The sequence below is a fragment of the Grampus griseus genome (genome assembly GCF_964374135.1).
Source record: "Grampus griseus genome assembly, chromosome: 15".
NCBI classification, from domain to species: domain Eukaryota; kingdom Metazoa; phylum Chordata; class Mammalia; order Artiodactyla; family Delphinidae; genus Grampus; species Grampus griseus.
Window position 1 is genome coordinate 82,912,846 of NC_139009.1, and position 18,217 is coordinate 82,931,062.

General features: G+C 44.4%; 1 protein-coding gene across 2 annotated transcripts in view; it reads right to left on the reverse strand.

Moving 5' to 3' along the window:
- Nucleotides 1-18,217, reverse strand: part of TBC1D8 (TBC1 domain family member 8) — a 122,237-nt gene that overhangs the window by 34,496 nt on the left and 69,524 nt on the right. For both annotated transcript variants that reach the window (XM_082672028.1, XM_082672027.1), the window contains exons 4-5: nucleotides 15,675-15,903; nucleotides 13,036-13,276 (exon numbers count right to left, since the gene is read on the reverse strand). In XM_082672028.1, the coding sequence (XP_082528154.1) occupies nucleotides 13,036-13,276; nucleotides 15,675-15,903 (470 nt within the window). The remainder of the gene's footprint in view (nucleotides 1-13,035; nucleotides 13,277-15,674; nucleotides 15,904-18,217) is intronic.

Consider the following 18,217-nt stretch of genomic DNA (forward strand, 5'->3'; position numbering starts at 1 on the left):
GTTATGTGCCTGCTGGTGCATTTCAAACTCTGGGAACTACCAAGGACCAGCAATGTAGAAACAAGGCAGAGAGGCCAGACACGTGCTTCTCCTTCCCACCCAAGTCTGCACGGAAAACACTGCCTTTCTCAAATGTGTGTTTATTCAAAACATCTTTCCCCTGTGATGCCCCACGAGCACCAATGAAATGACGGCAGCCGTTGCCACGCGGCATCTTGCACAGAGCACACGGCAGCCCAGGACCTCAGGGGACGGGAGGCCAGCCTGGCCCTCAGACAACGGGCAGCTGTGTGAAGGACTCAGCTGGCTCCACAGTCCCCCCATTTTCCCTTGAAAATCCACCCCTGGGGCCCTGACAGACCAGAACTCAACAGGCCTGGACATCTATGAGGCTCTTCCAGCTGAGAAGAGTCTCCTGCCGCCATCCTCCGCTCTCCGTCCTGTCCCAGAGAAAGCCAGCGCCCCCCGCCAAGCCCGGAGCAGCAAGGGCCCTGCAGGGAGCGGGGCGCGGACTTCCCCCCGGAACGCGGGCTGGGCGCTCTGGGGCTGCAGGAGCCCCTGGAGAGGACTCTGAGCCAGAATCAGGATGCAAAGTCAACTACATCACCCCTGCAAGCCTGGGCCTTCCCAGAGGGAAGGAGAAGAGGAGGCAAAGGGGTGGATCTGGGTGGGAAAGGCCCCAGAGGGTCTGAAAAGCCAGTCCGGAGAGTGAAGGGTCAGCCAGGCGACGGGGAGGAGCGCTTTCCACTGAGGACATCAGCGCCCAAGGCCACCACGGTTCACCTTTAGATACTGACAGCGTGGGAAATGGAGGCCAGTTACTGCACTGCCTTGAGTCTCCCTGTAGCATTCTCAGCCCGTTGAAATGAATTTCAATGAAGATGTTATTTAATTTAGACTCAGGGAAGCCCATCACCTCTCCCTTCTCACCCCCCTAAAATAGTGGGCTACACTCTTCTCACCCTATGCTTCACACCTTCAGAATCGATATTTCCTGGCTGAAGTATCAGGGCCAATCAATCTGTTCCCTCATTCCCTCCAGTCTCCCTCCAGGAAACCCCCTCCCCGGCCTCAGTCCCCCTGCCCCCCTGGATCCTGTAGCTGCACCTGGAGGGTCCCTGGTCCAGGGCGTCCTCTGGGGAGTCCCGCCAGCACTAACGTGTCTGCTGGACCGCGGTGCGCATGCCCTGGACCATCATCCCTGCTCTCCCGGGAGGTCTGAGCTCGGTCTGCTCTGTGCCCCTAAGTCCCAGGGGAGCGACCAAGCTGCAGGCATAACTAATCCATAATCAGACCCCAAGGCACCTTTTAAAAGCAGTTATCTGAGACTTCCCTGGTGGCAGAGTGGTTAAGAATCCGCCTGCCAATGCAGGGGACACAGGTTCGATCCCTGGTCTAGGAAGAACCCACATGCCACAGGGCAACTAAGCCCATGCGCCACAACTACTGAGCCTGCACTCTAGAGCCCGCAAGCCACAACTACGGAGCCCGCGTGCAACAACTACTGAAGCCCGCGCGCCACAACTACTAAAGCCCGTGTGCCTAGAGCCCGTGCTCTACAACAAGAAAAGCCACCGCAATGAGAAATCCACGCACCACAACGAAGAGTAGCCCCAGCTCACCGCAACTAGAGAAAGCCTGCACACAGCAACGAAGATCCAACGCAGCCATAAATAAATAAATAAATTTATTTTTTTTAAAAAAGCGGTTATCTGGGAAGGGAAGTAAAAATACATCAACAAAAGGGGGCCAGAGGAGCATTCCAGACCCTGTGATTGTACCCTTAGCATGAAGAGACTGTTTTCCTCAACGTTCAACCTGGGCTGTCTTGGCAGGATGTCAAGTTGACTGAGTCATTACCTGTTTACGTCCACAGGCCAATGTCTCCAGGACAGAAAGCTTCAAGCGAGAACCCGCCAGGAACTAGCGGGAATGGCACGCCTTTCACTTGTGGAGGAAGTCACTCAAAGTGCCGTGACCAGTAAAACATGCCATGGACCAGGACTCTGCCATCCGTTTTGGGGCCCCGGGCACCCATGGGCCAGGCAGCTCCACCACTGACCATCACTGGGGTCCTTTTTGCCCTTTCTCTCCTCCCCTCTCGACAAGTTTCCAGGGCTTGGGGGGGGGGCGGGGCGGACAGCCTTGTAGAATTCACCTGTTTCTGGAAGAGTCCCAACACCGCTGAGTTTTCTTCCAAAATGGATGACTTTTCCCAAAGGGTCTTAAGTGCTCTAGACCTTCCACTTTCCTCTCCTTTCCTCATTTCTATCCCAAATTAAAAATGCCACATCTGGAAGTACAGCCGTGCTAGAACATCAGGAAATTTGTGAAGAAGCACCTGAGATCCCAAAGCCCAGGGGACTGACCAGAACACAACAGCTCCGAGCTGGCCTCCCCTCCCAAACACCACCTGGTTACAATTCCCTCACCTGCACATCTACGTGCAAACGTGCTGAAAGAAGTCCAAGCTCTAACTGGTAGTTTCCATGAGCCCTTTTAACAAACTATACAATGGAGATGGGTTTCTTCATCTTTAACAGGTCATTGTAAGCTGGACGAAAAGCACTGAGGTACCAAACTATATAGAGGAGTTGAAGAAATACGGGCAAGAGTGGCTCCCTTGTACTGGGTTGTCTTCTTGAGGCAGGAAAGAGCTGGGCCCCAGGCTGAGCAGCTGGAGTTGCCCCCCTGTGGACAGATACTCCAAACTAGCAGGATCAAGAGAAGAGCTGAGCCCTGCCCAGATAAGAGTTCAAGAGACCACACAGTCCTCATTCTCACAGTCAAGGAGACCTTCCCGACTACACATGTGCAGGAAGGCTCTTTGGAAGTCAAAAAGGGAGTGATGTCAACCCACCCAGAGGCCTCTTTGCTAGAATCCACCTTGGCTAAGAGATGCGCACACACAGATGGGAGGACCCTGAGATAAACAAAACATGGACTCAGAATCAAGCAAAGCAAGATGACTGGCCAAAGGAAACCTGGAAGAAACGCCCTATAAAAGCGATTCAAACTACCACGGGGGCAAGACTCTCTCTCTGGGCCCACCCGTGTGTCGAGCGACATGTACCCTTTTTCCTCCTAATAAACACTTCCCTTGTTTCACTACTCTCCGCCTCTTTGTGGGAATTCCTTTCTGCAAAGCTGAAGGACCAGGGCCTTGCCACTGGTCTAGTGGCTGGATTCAGTGCTCTCACTGCCATGGCCTGACTTCAATCTCTGGCTGGGAACCGAAAGCCTGCTTCAAGCCACTGCGGGCCAAGGGCACCCGAGATCATTCCCGGCCCTGAGATGAAGCCAGAGACAGTGATGGGAAGCCTGGGGCCAGAGGTACAGGGAGGAGCTGGGCACTGGGAGTCGTAAGACCAAAGGCGGCGCTGGCCCCAGGGCCCCCGCTCACGGGAGTGCTGGGCAGCAGCCCCACCCTACAAAGGAACTCTCAGATTACAGAGATGACACAAAACCAAGCGAAATTCAGTGGAGTTTTACCCCAAACTCCACTTGTATACATGATCGATTTAAAATATACACACACAGCAGGAAGGGGCTTTGCATTCTTTCTGAACGCATGAAAACTCTTAGACACTGCCATTCAGAGACCACTAATTAGAAAGACACACATTCCCCTAAATGTTCAGAGAAGGCAGTAGACATGTTTAAGGAAAAACAGGAATGGTAAGATAGATGAATGATTAAAAAAAAAAAGTTTTAATGACTAGTGGTTCCTAAAACCTTAAACTAGAAATACCACATGGTCCGGCAATTCTACTTCTGGGCATGTGACGAAAAGAACTGAAAGCAGAGTCTTAAAGAGATATTTGCACACCCACATTCACAGCACCATTATTCACAACAGCCAAAGGTAGAAGGAACACAGTGTCCACTGATGGATACACAGGTAAGCAAAATGCAGTATAAACATACATCGGAATATTATTCAGTCTTAAAAAGGAGGGAGATTCTGACAATCTACAGCGTGGGAGAACCTTGAGGACATCAGGTTAAGCAAAGTAGGCCAGGCACAAAAAAGACAAATATTGTAGGATTTCACTAGAGGAGGCAGATTCCAAGAGACAGAAAGGAGCAGGGTGGGTGCCAGAGGCTGGGGAAGCAGTGGGGAGTTAGTGTTAATGCAGACAGAGTTTCAGTTTTGAAAGATAAGAGCTCTAAAGATGGATGGTGGTGATGGTTACACAGCAACATGAATGTATGTACTTAATGCCACCAAACCGTAGGCTTAAAAATGATTGCTAATCATTGGGAAAATGCAAATCAAAACCACAATGAGATATCACCTCGCACATGTCAGAATGGCCATGATCAAAAAGTCTACAAATGATAAATGCTAGAGAGGGTGTGGAGAAAAGGGAACCCTCATACCTACCCTCCTACGCTGTTAGTGGGAATGGAAATTGCTGCAGCCAATATGGAAAACAGTATGGAGATTCCTCAAAACACTAAAAACAGAAGGACCATAGGACCTAGCAATTCCACTCCTGGGTATATATCTGAAAAAAAAAACAGAAACACTAATTCGAAAAGATACGTGCACCCCAATGTTCATAGCAGTGTTATTTACAATTTCCAAGATACGGAAACAACCTAAGTGTCCATCAACAGATGCGTGGATAAAGATGTGGTGTATGGATACAAGGGAATACTGCTCAACCATTTAAAAGAGTGAAATTTCAGCTCGCCCTCCTCACGCCACAGGCCACAGGCCACAGGGGAACCTGCAGCACCACCCTCCTCCTGGGGGGTGCCTTCTCCTTCCAGTGTGACTGTCCACTCCATTTCACCACCCGGTTCTCTGAACTAGCCGTGTGGCTGACACGGTCTTTGCACTCCAGCCAGGTTGCAGGCCTGAGCTTCTGAGGTGGGAGAGCCAAGTTCAGGACACTGGACCACCAGAGACCTCCCAGCCCCACGTAATATCAATCGGCGAAAGCTCTCTCAGAGATCTCCATCTCAAGGCTAAGACCCAGCTCCACACAATGACCAGCAAGCTACAGTGCTGGACACCCTATGCCAAACAATTAGCAAGACAGTAACACAACCCCACCCATTACCAGAGAGGCTGCCTAAAATCATACTAAGTTCACAGACACCCCAAAACACACCACCAGACGTGGACCTGCCCACCAGAAAGACAAGATACAGCCTCATCCACCAGAACACAGGCACCAGTCCCCTCCACCAGGAAGCCTACACAACCCACTGAACCAACCTCACCCACTGGGGGTAGACACCAAAAACAATGGGAACTATGAACCTGCAGCCTGCGAAAAGGAGACCCCAAACACAGAAAGTTAAACAAAATGAGAAGACAGAGAAATACACAGCAGATGAAGGAGCAAGGCAAAAACCCACCAGACCAAACAAATGAAGAGGAAATAGGCAGTCTACCTGAAAAAGAATTCAGAGTAATGATAGTAAAGATGATCCAAAATCTTGGAAACAGAAGGAGAAAATACAAGAAACGTTTAACAAGGACCCAGAAGAACTAAAGAGCAAACAAACAATGATGAACAACACAATAAATGAAATTTAAAATTATCTAAAAGGAATCAATAGCAGAATAACTGAGGGAGAAGAATGGATAAGTGACCTGGAAGATAAAATAGTGGAAATAACTACTGCAGAACAGAATAAAGAAAAAAGAATGAAAAGAATTGAGGACACTCTCAGAGACCTCTGGAACAATATTAAATGCACCAACATTCAAATTATAGGGGTCCCAGAAGAAGAAGAGAAAAAGAAAGGGTCTGAGAAAATACTTGAAGAGATTATAGTTAAAAACTTCCCTAACATGGGAAAAGAAATAGTCAATCAAGTCCAGGAAGCGAAGAGAGTCCAATAGAGGATAAATCCAAGGAGAAATACTCCAAGACACATATTAATCAAACTATCAAAAATTAAATACAAAGAAAAAATATCAAAAGCAGTAAGGGAAAAACAACAAGTAACATACAAGGGAATCCCCATAAGGTTAATAGCTGATATTTCAGCAGAAACTCTGCAAGCCAGAAGGGACTGGCAGAACATATTTAAAGTGATGAAAGGGGAAAAACCTACAACCAAGATTACTCTGCCCAACAAGGATCTCATTCAGATTTGATGTAGAAATTAAAACCTTTACAGACAAGCAAAAGTTAAGAGAATTCAGCACAACCAAACCAGCTTTACAGCAAATTCTAAAGGAACTTCTCTAGGCAGGAAACACGAGAAAAGACCTACAAAAACAAACACAAAACAATTAAGAAAATGGTAATAGGAACATACATATCAATAATTACCTTAAATATAAATGGATTAAATGCTCCCACCAAAAGACACAGACTGGCTGAATGGATACAAAAACAAGACCCATATATATGCTGTCTACAAGAGACCCACTTCAGATCTAGGGACACATACAAACTGAAAGTAAGGGGATGGAAAAAGATATTCCATGCAAATCGAAATCAAAATAAAGAAGCTGGAGTAGCAATTCTCATATCAGACAAAATAGACTTTAAAATAAAGACTATTAGAAGAGACACAGAAGGACACTGCATAATGATCAAGGGATCCATCCAAAAAGTAGATATAACAATTGCAAATATTTATGCACCCAACATAGGAGCACCTCAGTACATAAGGCAAATGCTAACAGCCATAAAAGGGGAAATTGACAGTAACACAATATAGTAGGGGACGTTAACACCCCACTTTCACCAATGGACAGATCATCCAAATTGAAAATAAATAAGGAAACACAAGCTTTAAATGACATATTAAACAAGATGGACTTAACTGATATTTACAGGACATTCCATCCAAAACCAACAGAATACACTTTCTTCTCAAGTGCTCATGGAACATTCTCCAGGATAGACCATATCTTGGGTCACAAATCAGGCCTTGGTAAATTTAAGAAAACTGAAATCATATCAAGTATCTTTTCTGACCACAACACTATGAGACTAGATATAAATTACAGGAAAGAAACCTGTAAAAACTACAAACACATGGAGGCTAAACAATACTACTTAATAACCAAGGGATCACTGAAGAAATCAAAGAGGAAATCAAAAAATATCTAGAAACAAATGACAATGAAAACACGACGACCCAAAACCTATGGGATACAGCAAAAGCAGTTCTAAGAGGGAAGTTTAGAGCAATACAATCCTACCTCAAGAAACATCTCAAATAAACAACCTAACCTTACAACTAAAGCAATTAGGGAAAGAAGAACAAAAAAACCCCAAAGTTAGCAGAAGGAAAGAAATCATAAAGATCAGATCAGAAATAAATGAAAAAGAAATGAAGGAACCAATAGCAAAGATCAATAAAACCAAAAGCTGGTTCTTTGAGAAGATAAACAAAATTGATAAACCATTAGCCAGACTCACCAAGAAAAAAAGGGAAAAGACTCAAATCAATAGCATTAGAAATGAAAAAGGAGAAGTAACAACTGACACTGCAGAAATACAAAGGCTCATGAGAGATTACTACAAGCAACTCTATGCCACTAAAATGGACAATCTGGAAGAAATGGACAAATTCTTAGGAAAGCACAACCTTCTGAGAATGAACCAGGAAGAAACAAAATATAAACAGACGAATCACAAGCACTGAAATTGAAACTGTGATGAAAAATCTTCCAACAAACAAATGCCCAGGACCAGATGGCTTCACGGGCAAATTCTATCAAATATTTAAAGAGCTAACACCCATCCTTCTCAAACTCCTCCAAAATATAGCAGACAAAGGAACCCTCCCGAACTCATTCTACGAGGCCACCATCACCCTGATACCAAACCACACAAAGATGTCAAAGAAAAAGAAAACTACAGGCCAATATCACTGATGAACATAAATGAAAAAATCCTCAACAAAATACTAGCAAACAGAATCCAACAGCACATTAAAAGGATCATACACCATGATCAAGTGGGCTTTATCCCAGGAATGCAAGGATTCTTCAATATACACAAATGAATCAATGTGATAAACCATATTAACAAATTGAAGGAGAAAAACCATATGATCATCTCAATGGAAGCAGAAAAAGCTTTCACAAAACTTCAACACATATTTATGATAAAAACTCTCCAGAAAGTAGGCACAGAGGGAACCTACCTGTTGGCTGTGACAAACCCAGAGCCAACATCGTTCTCAGTGGTGAAAAACTGAAACCATTTCCTCTAAGATCAAGAACAAGACAAGTTTGCCCATTCTCACCACTATTATTCAACATAGTTTTGAAAGTTTTAGCCACAGAAATCAGAGAAGAAAAAGAAATAAAAGGAATCCAAATCGGAAAAGAAGAAGCAAAGCTGTCACTGTTTGCAGATGACATGATACTATACATAGAGAATCCTAAAGATGCTACCAGAAAACTACCAGAGCTAATCAATGAATCTGGTAAATTTGCAGGATATAAAATTAATGCACAGAAATGTCTTGCATTCCTATACACTAACAATGAAAAATATGAAAGAGAAATTAAGGAAACACTCCCACTTACCACTGCCACAAACAGAATAAAATACCTAGGAATAAACCTCCCTAAGGAGACAAAAGACCTGTATGCACAAAACTGTAAGACACTGATGAAAGAAATCAAAGACGATACAAACAGATGGAGAGATATACCATGTTCTTGGATTGGAAGAATCAATGTTATGAAAATGACTATACTACCCAAAGCAATCTACAGATTCAATGCAATCCCTATCAAACTACCAATGGCATTTTTCACAGAACTAGAGCAAAAAATTTCACAATTTGTATGGAAACACAAAAGACCCCGAATAGCCAAACCAATCTTGAGGAAGAAAAACGGAGCTGGAGGAATCAGGCTCCCAGACTTCAGACTACACTACAAAGCTACAGTAATCAAGACAGTATGGTACTGACACAAAAACAGAAATATAGATCAATGGAACAGGATAGAAAGGTCAGAGAAACCCACGCACATATGGTCACCTTATCTTTGATAAAGGAAGCAAGAATATACAATAGAGAAAAGACAGCCTCTTCAATAAGTGGTGCTGGGAAAACTGGACAGCTACATGTAAAAGAATGAAATTAGAACACTCCCTAACACCGTATACAAAAATAAACTCAAAGTGGATTAAAGGCCTAAATGTAAGGCCAGACTCTATAAAACTCTTAGAGGAAAACATAGGCAGAACCCTCTATGACGTAAATCACAGCAAGATCCTTTCTGACCCACCTCCTAGAGGAATGGAAATAAAAACAAAAATAAACAAATGGGATCTAATGAAACTTAAAAGCTTTTTCACAGCAAAGGAAACCATAAACAAGAGGAAAAGACAACCCTCAGAATGGGAGAAAATATTTGCAAATGAAGCAACCAACAAAGGATTAATCTCCAAAATATACAAGCAGCTCATGCAGCTCAATCTCAAAAAAACAAACAACCCAATCCAAAAATGGGCAGAAGACCTAAATAGACATTTCTCCAAAGAAGATACACAGATTGCCAACAAACACATGAAAGAATGCTCAACATCATTAATCATTAGAGAAATGCAAATCAAAACTACAATGAGGTATCACCTCACATGGGTCAGAATGGCCATCATCAAAAAATCTACAAACAATAAATGCTGGAGAGGGTGTGGAGAAAAGGGAACACTCTTGCACTGTTGGTGGGAATGTAAATTGATACAGCCACTATGGAGAACAACAGTATGCAAGTTCCTTACAAAACTAAAAGTAGAGCTACCATAGGACCCAGCAATCCCACTACTAGGCATATACCCTGAGAAAACCATAGTTCAAAAAGAGTCATGTACCACAATGTTCATTGCAGCTCTATTTACAATAGCCAGGACATGGAAGCAACCTAAGTGTCCATCGACAGATGAATGGATAAAGAAGATGTGGCACATATATACAATGGAATATTAGCCATAAAAAGAAACGATATTGAGTTATTTGTAGTTAGGTGGATGGACCTAGAGTCTGTCATACAGAGTGAAGTAAGTCAGAGAAAAACAAATACCATATGCTAACACATATATATGGTATCTAAAAAAAAAAAGGTACTGAAGAACCTAGGGGCAGAACAGGAATAAAGACGCAGACGTAGAGAAGGGAACTGAGGACACACGGAGTGGGAAGGGTAAGCTGGGATGAAGTGAGAGTGTGGCACGGACATATAAACACTACCAAATGTAAAATAGATAGTTAGTGGGGAGCAGCTGCATAGCACAGGGAGATCAGCTCAGTGCTTTGTTACCACATAGAGGTGTGGGATAGGGAGGGTGGGAGGGAGACGCAAGAGGGAGGGGATATGGGGATATATGTGTATGTACAGCTGATTCACTTTGCTATAAAGCAGAAACTAACACACCATTGTAAAGCAATTATATTCCGATAAAGATGTTTAAAAAAAAAGAGTCATGTACCACAATGTTCATTGCAGCTCTATTTACAATAGCCAGGACATGGAAGCAACCTAAGTGTCCATCAACAGATGAATGGATAAAGAAGATGCGGCACATAAATACAATGGAATTATAAAAAGAAACAAAATTGAGTTATTTGTAGTGAGGTGGATGGACCTAGAGTCTATCATACAGAGTGAAGTAAGTCAGAAAGAGAAAAACAAATAACATATGCTAATACACATATATGGAACCTAAAAATAAAAAATGGTTCTGATGAACCTAGGGGCAGGACAAGAGTAAAGATGCAGACATAGAGAATGGACTCGAGGACACGGGGAGGAGGAAGGGGAAGCTGGGACGAAGTGAGAGAGTGGCATGGACATATATACACTACCAAATGTAAAACAGATAGCTAGGGGCTTCCCTGGTGGCGCAGTGGTTGAGAGTCCGCCTGCCGATGCAGGGGACACGGGTTCGTGCCCCGGTCCGGGAAGATCCCACATGCCGCGGAGCGGCTGGGCCTGTGAGCCATGGCCGCTGAGCCTGCGCATCCGGAGCCTGTGCTCCGCAATGGGAGAGGCCACAGCAGTGAGAGGCCCGCGTACCGCAAAAAAAAGAAAAAAAAAAAAACCAGATATCTAGTAGGACGCAGCCTCAAAGCACAGGGAGATCAGCTCGGTGCTTTGTGACCACCTAGAAGGGTGGGATTGGGAGGGAGGGAGACGCAAGAGGGAGGGGATATGGGGATATATGTACATGTATTGCTGATTCACTTTGTTATAAAGCAGAAACTAACACACCATTGTAAAGCAATTATACTCCAATAAAGATGCAAAAAATAAATAGAAAATAAAAGAGTGAAATTTTGTCAATTTGCAGCAACAAGGATGCTTGGAGGGCATTATGCTAAGTCAGACAGAGAAAGACAAATACCATATGATATCACTTATATGTGGAATCTAAAAAATACAACAAACTAGTGATTAAAACAAAAAAGCAGCAGACTCAGAGAACAAACTACTGGTTACCAGTGGGGAGAGGGATAGGGAGAGGGGCAATATAGAAGTAAGGGATTTTAAAAAAGGGTTATTGTGGGATTATATGAAATCATGTGTGTGAAGCTTCTGAAAATTGTAAAGCACTATAGAATTTAAAGAATCTTTCATTCAATTAAAAAATTTTTAAAAAATAAAAATGGTTAAGATATCAAATTTTATGTTATGTGTATTTTACCACCAAAAAAAAGTTTTTTAATGACAAGTAGTGTGCAGATAGCAGTGGTGATTCTGTAACTACATCAAAAACATCCAGCCAGGGCAGCACTTCATGGATAAAGTGTTTTTCAAAGGATGCAAAGGTGAACTTTTACAAAGGCATCAGCTCTGCAGTCACCCAGTGTGAACCACGAAGCCAGAAATCACAGTCAAGCTCAAACACCACAGTTTGAATTTTAGGTAATAAAATCGAACTGCTTTAAATTGGCAAATAATTCAAGCAACGACCTCATAAGTCCCCATGACCAGTATCAATTGGGGGCAAATAACAAAGAATGCTGGCTTACTATCAGTAAGGCACATTTCTTGTGACAAATTGGTACCAAAAATATATCCAGTGCTCCTGAAAAAGTCTTCTACAAAGTAATGAGATATGAAAAAACAACATTTCTTAATGTGCACTAATAAAGCCCCATGCTGAACAGAATTCTATCATGAGGCTACCTGTATTGTATTTTCTGAAAGTTTGGGTTTGCTTGGCCACACTGCGCGGCTTGTGGGATCTTCGTTCCCCGACCAGGGATCAAACCCAGGGCCATGGCAGTGAAAGCGTGGAGTCCTAACCACTGGACCACCAGGGAATTTCCTGGAAGAATTTTTTTTTTTTTTTTAATGAAAATCAATTTTGAAATACTTTCTGGAAAAAAAGGGGAAATTGGATCCAGGAATCAAAGCCTACTGCATAAAGGAAATGAATAACCATCATTGCCAATTATTATCTCTCTGTCATGATTAACGACATAGGAAAATCTGGATTACGCCACGAGGGAAATTTCAAACTAATACAATGAGGTTAACAAAGCACATGTCCGGAACTTCCCTGGTGGTCCAGTGGGTAAGATTCCATGCTCCCAATGCAGGGGGCCTGGGTTCGATCCCTGGTTGGGGAACTAGATCCCACACGCATGCCACAACTAAGAGTTTGCATGCCTTAACTAAGAAGTCTGTATGCCTCAACTAAAGATCCTACATGCCACAACTAAGACCAGCGCAGCCAAAATAAATAAATATGTTTTAAAAATATACTTATAGGGCTTCCCTGGTGGCACAGTGGTTGAGAGTCCGCCTGCCCATGCAGGGGACACGGATCCGTGCCCCAGTCCGGGAAGATCCCACATGCCGCGGAGCGGCTGGGCCCGTGAGCCATGGCCGCTGAGCCTGTGCGTCCGGAGCCTGTGCTCCGCAACGGGAGAGGCCACAACAGTGGCGTACCGCAAAAACAAAACAGAACAAACAAAACAAAAATATACTTATAAAAACAAAAAAAAACAAAACACGTGTCCATGAAGGTGGCACACGGGCTGTGGTCCCCTGTGAGGTTAGGGACACCTGTGTATGGAGTTTCCTACCTCTTGGTGATCTGGCTGGGCTCCTGCAGACCTGGGTCCAGGTCAAAGCCCTCATTATCCAGCAGCCTTCGGAGTGTCACGTCAGCCAGCTGCTCCATGATCTTGAACACCTCATCTAGGTTCAGAAACATCGAGAAGTCCCGCTCCTTATTCTGTGTGGTGATGCGGATGGTATCCGTCAGAAAGACGTTGGCTGTCCTCTCCAACTTCTGGATGTCAACCCAAGGGACTACAAGTTTAACTAGAAAAGAAAAAAGGGTAAATACAGATTTTACCCTCAAATGTAACCCAAACTTGAATGCACCAGCAACAGTGCAAAGCTTTTCCTGCAGCTGAAATGCAAATAGCTTTCAAACCAGAGCAGGAAAGAGGAAACACAGGAACTGCTTCACAGCTGTTCGTTAGAACCCAACCCACCGTTCTAACAATTATCTTAAAGATTTAAGTAAAACTTCCCAAGTTGCGGGCTACCGCACACATACAAGGGACATCGTTCTGCCATACCAAGTTACCAACGTGAAAACTTTCCCCCAAATAGTTAAACTTCAATATTTGCAAAATACGCAGATGTTTCTTGATCCACGTAAATTCTGGTTTCAGTAGCAGCATTCATGGCATAAGCTATGAAAAACAGAGGTCAAAAGAGGATTCATGATCTGGTTTAGAGGCACAGGCCTAACATTTAGATGATGTCAAGTGACAGCTGCTCAAATCTTCGAAAACAGAGCACAAGTAGTTTTTACTGAAGTACTATGGTACTAACTGCACAGTTTATAAACTAGCATTCTGTTCTCAGAAGTGCTTCCAGGGCAGTGGTAATTAGGCTAGCGAGCTGATGCAGAGCAAATGGGGAGGGACATATGTAACAAGTCAAAATGATAAATGTTATCAAATATTAGGAATCATTTCTTTTTTCCAAGTTTTATCAACTTAACAAAATCAGGTTTAGTGACGGTGACTGATAAATATCAGAAAATAACTCATTTTCCTTTTCAAGTGAAAATGGGAATGATGAACTGCTTTTATTTCTATCATGTCTCTCCATTTATTTTGCAATAATGTTTTCAGTGCTTTAATCATTTAAAAGTCCACTTTTCTACATTAGGCATGAGAATAAGCTTCTTCAGCTACCTCTAGTTGCTTTTATACAGTTCTTTTCACACACAGCGACACACTCCATCTATGCTATCAGCTTTCTCTCGTTAAGCATCTACTTTGTGAAGAGCCCCGCACTTAAGAAGCCCGTTCCAATAGGAATAACAGACACGTAAACAAAGAAGCAACCAGGGACCCGACAGGACCCAAAACAGACGCCAACAGAGGACAAATCACAAGGGGACCAGGGAAGGCTCCCTGGAGATGAAAAAATGTGAACTGAATTTTAAAGGATGAACGAGAGTTCCCAAATGGGCCTAAGAATGGGGAAGGCCAGGAGAAATAGGGTGTTCATTTTGAGAAGCATTTCAGAAAGCAGAAGAGCAAGGATGGCAAGAGTTAGGTAAGAGCACATCCCAAGGGTGAGGAAGGCTGTGCACACAGGGGGCATGTACTGGGGTGTCTGAGCCCAGGCTGGTGGCATAGGGAAAGACAAGGCGTGACCACGGGCAGGATGCTGGCCACAGCAGAGTGCAAGAGGAGCCCCGCACACTGGTTCCACGTGAAATATAAACCAACGCAGGAAGAAAAAAAATATATACTTAAATATATAAATATAGATACAGCACATACGCCACCCTGCGTGGACCCTTGAAACAATATTTGTTACGGGAACAAGTTTCAATGGTAATGACTTTGAATGTTCCAATATACAACTGACCCTGTGGCTTCCCTTTTTCAGCCTGGAATCCCATCGCCCAGAACGATGACAGTGGGTGGAAAAATGATTGAGAAGTGAATCCCTGCCTGGATCTCAGGGGGTCCCACGTGAGGAATCCCCTTCTAGGAACAACTGCTAGTCTCCCAGGAGCAGTCGTGACCTTCAAGGCCTGGGAATTCTCTAAATGGCCCCCCTGGATTCAGAAGCACAACCTGTCCCATGCCTTTAGAACTCCTGGGCCATCAGTTACAACACTGTTTTCAAAGTAATAGATAATATAGTAGCAAAAACCCTTCCGTACGGTTTTTGCATGAAGGGAGCTACACAGAAAGGATCCTTAAGGCAGGACAAGAAATGAACTCCCGCAAAACCAAACCTCCTTAGATTGGGACTGACATGTACACGCTCCAATATATGAAATGGATAACTAATAAGGACCTACTGTATAGCACAGGGAACTCTACTCAATACTCTGCAATGACCTCTATGGGAAAAGAATCTAAAAAGGAGGGGATATATGTATATGTATAACTGATTCACTTTGCTGTAGAGCAGAAACTAGCACAACATTGTAAATCAACTATACTCCAATAAAAATTTTAAAAAGAAAATCAAACCTGCTTCGTGGTCGTCGTGTATGTAATACAATATGATTGTCTGCAGAGGGCATTTGGAAATTAATCGTGTGTGACCTGTTATGTCTCAACCACTTATTTAAATCTTCTGTCGTCTAACTAGTCACGTAACGAGTGGTCTCGGGACCAGCGCTGAGCATCCCAGGGGCCAGGTCCACCTGGGAGGGACCCAATCGCCCCTCACTTACGCTCCTTGCCCAGGAAGAAGGAATAGAAGCAGAGGTGGTTGATGCTGAGATAGAGCCAGCCTTGACGGGGCACCCTGCCCTTCCAGCAGCAGCACGAGTAATAGGTGACCAGCTTCTCGGCCTCCGGGAAGTTGAACCTGGCCTCGAACTTCACCAGGGCCTCTCGGAACTTCTCAGGCTCCTCCTCCTGTTCGGCCAGCCTGCTGCTTGTCTCCTCGGCGATCAGAGCCTGACGCACAGAGAGAAGGGTCCCCGGGTCAGGAGACGGGCAAGGACAACAGCGCATGTGCAGCCGGGGAGCCGGCCCCGCTCAGACAGACCCACAGGGTGGATGAGGACCCCGTGCACCCCCCAGAAACACGTCCCCGTGGGGAGAAAGCAAGTTGGGGGGGAACCCCAGCACCAGTCTCTCTCTTGGCCGCTCTCCAGCCATCAGGCTTTGGAAATCTCTGACTCCCAAGCTCCAGTTCTCAAACATGTTACTATTTTATAATCTCTCCCTGCTCCTGCCTCCAGAGACACGAGTCAGAGAGAGTCAAGCGACTGTCCCGGGTGTGTGAACTCAATGCATCAACCCTGAAGAACCACCCAAGCTGGAGTTTAAAAGTTGGTCTTTTTACAGAAATGAACCCATCTACGAAACAGAAACAGAATCATGGACGTAGAGAACAGACTGGGGGATGGCAAGGGGGAGGAGGGTGGGAGAGGGATAGAGTGGGAATTTGGGGTTAGCAGATGAAAACCATTACATATAGGATGGATAAACAACAAGGTCCTACTGGAGAGCACAGGGAACTATATGTTCAAGATCCATGATACACCATAATGGAAAAGAATATTTTTTAAAAATGTACATATAACTGAATCATTTTGCCGTACAGCAGAAATTAACACAACAACATTCTAAATCAACTATACTTCAATAAAAATAAGTATATAAATACATAAGTATTGGTCTTTAAAAAAAAACAACTCACGAATGTCTTCCTCATTGGGTTCAAAAACTGGGTGTAAAGCCAATAATGCCTGCCTGTGTGACACCTGATACATTCCACCACCACTGTATCACCTCTAGTCTTCTAAGGTAGAAGAGGGGCAGGGGGGCTGAGGTTCCTGAGGTTGTCAATACCTCCAGAGCACCTCGGTATACGGGGAGGCAAGATGGGAAAGAAGAATCTGAATCTACAATTGTTCTGTTGATGACAAACAATGGTGAGGATCCTCTCTAAATCTGGGGCGAGCGGGTGGACGTGCCTAGAATGTAAGCTGTGGCCTGATCCTAAGGGTGACAGCACACTGACAGCATCAGAATTCTGATTCCCGTTCCTGAGAGCTCACTGTACATTTTTTTTTCACCCAGAATTTCTTCTGTTCAAGAACTCCCCGGCCTCAGGCCTTACATATGCTACTCGATTTTAAAAATACACTGTAATTCTATCTTTTTATTTATTTTTATGAGCACCTTCCTTCCCTTCTGTTCTTGTATGGATGGTTTCACAAAAGGCTAATAAGATAAGGCCACTTTGGGGGGAACTGCTGCCCAATCTGCATTGCACAAGCGGTTTTAGAAAACATCCTGGGCATTACCATTAAAATAAAAATGTAATTTAAAATTACTTTAAAAGTCAATCTGAAATTTCAAGTGATTTGCATTTCCCTCATGTTTTTCTTTCTTTTCCAAATTTTATTTAACAAGACATTATAAAATATAAATGTTATAATTAAGAGAGGTATTTTTTTAAAGCGTATCTAATATATAATAAATGCTCTGCACCTTGAAACGTGAAGGGGATTTTTTCTTTTTAATTTTTATCTCATTTTTTCACTGCACCACACAGCATGTGGGATCTGAGTGCCCCAACCATGGATCTAACTCGCACCCCCTGCATTGGAAGCACGCAGTCTTGACCACTGGACCGCCAGGGAAGTCCCTGAAGGGGATTTTTTAAGAAGCCTCTACAGCAAACAGTCACGGCTCCAGACAAGGGCGGCCACACAGACTGCTGGCTTCCTTGTCTGCTGGGTCTGGTTACAGCACAGCTCAAAGCAGAGGGATTCCTTTCCTGCTGGTGCAGTGGTTGAGAGTCCACCTGCCGATGCAGGGGACGCGGGTTCGTGCCCTGGTCCAGGAAGATCCCACATGCCGCGGAGCGGCTGGGCCCGTGAGCCATGGCCGCTGAGCCTGTGCGTCCGGAGCCTGTGCTCCGCAACGGGAGAGGCCACAACAGTGAGAGGCCCGCGTACCGCAAAACAAAAACAAAAACAAAAACCCTCCATAGAGCAGTCGATGGTCAGGTTTTGAGTAGGAAATCCCCAATCCCCAGATCCTTCAAATCTGCCCAGGGCAAAGGGAGCACCAACACCACATGGTGGCCCCAAAGGCTCGACCAGCCTCCGACCAGCCAGACCCCTCAATCCCCGGCCCCTGCTCCAGGCCAGCAGCCTCCCTGGGAAATAGAAGGCATGTTCACCATGAAGTGTTAAGGGATCAGAATATGCCACCCCATAATATGCCACTCTGGCATAAGAATTATTCTGAGCTA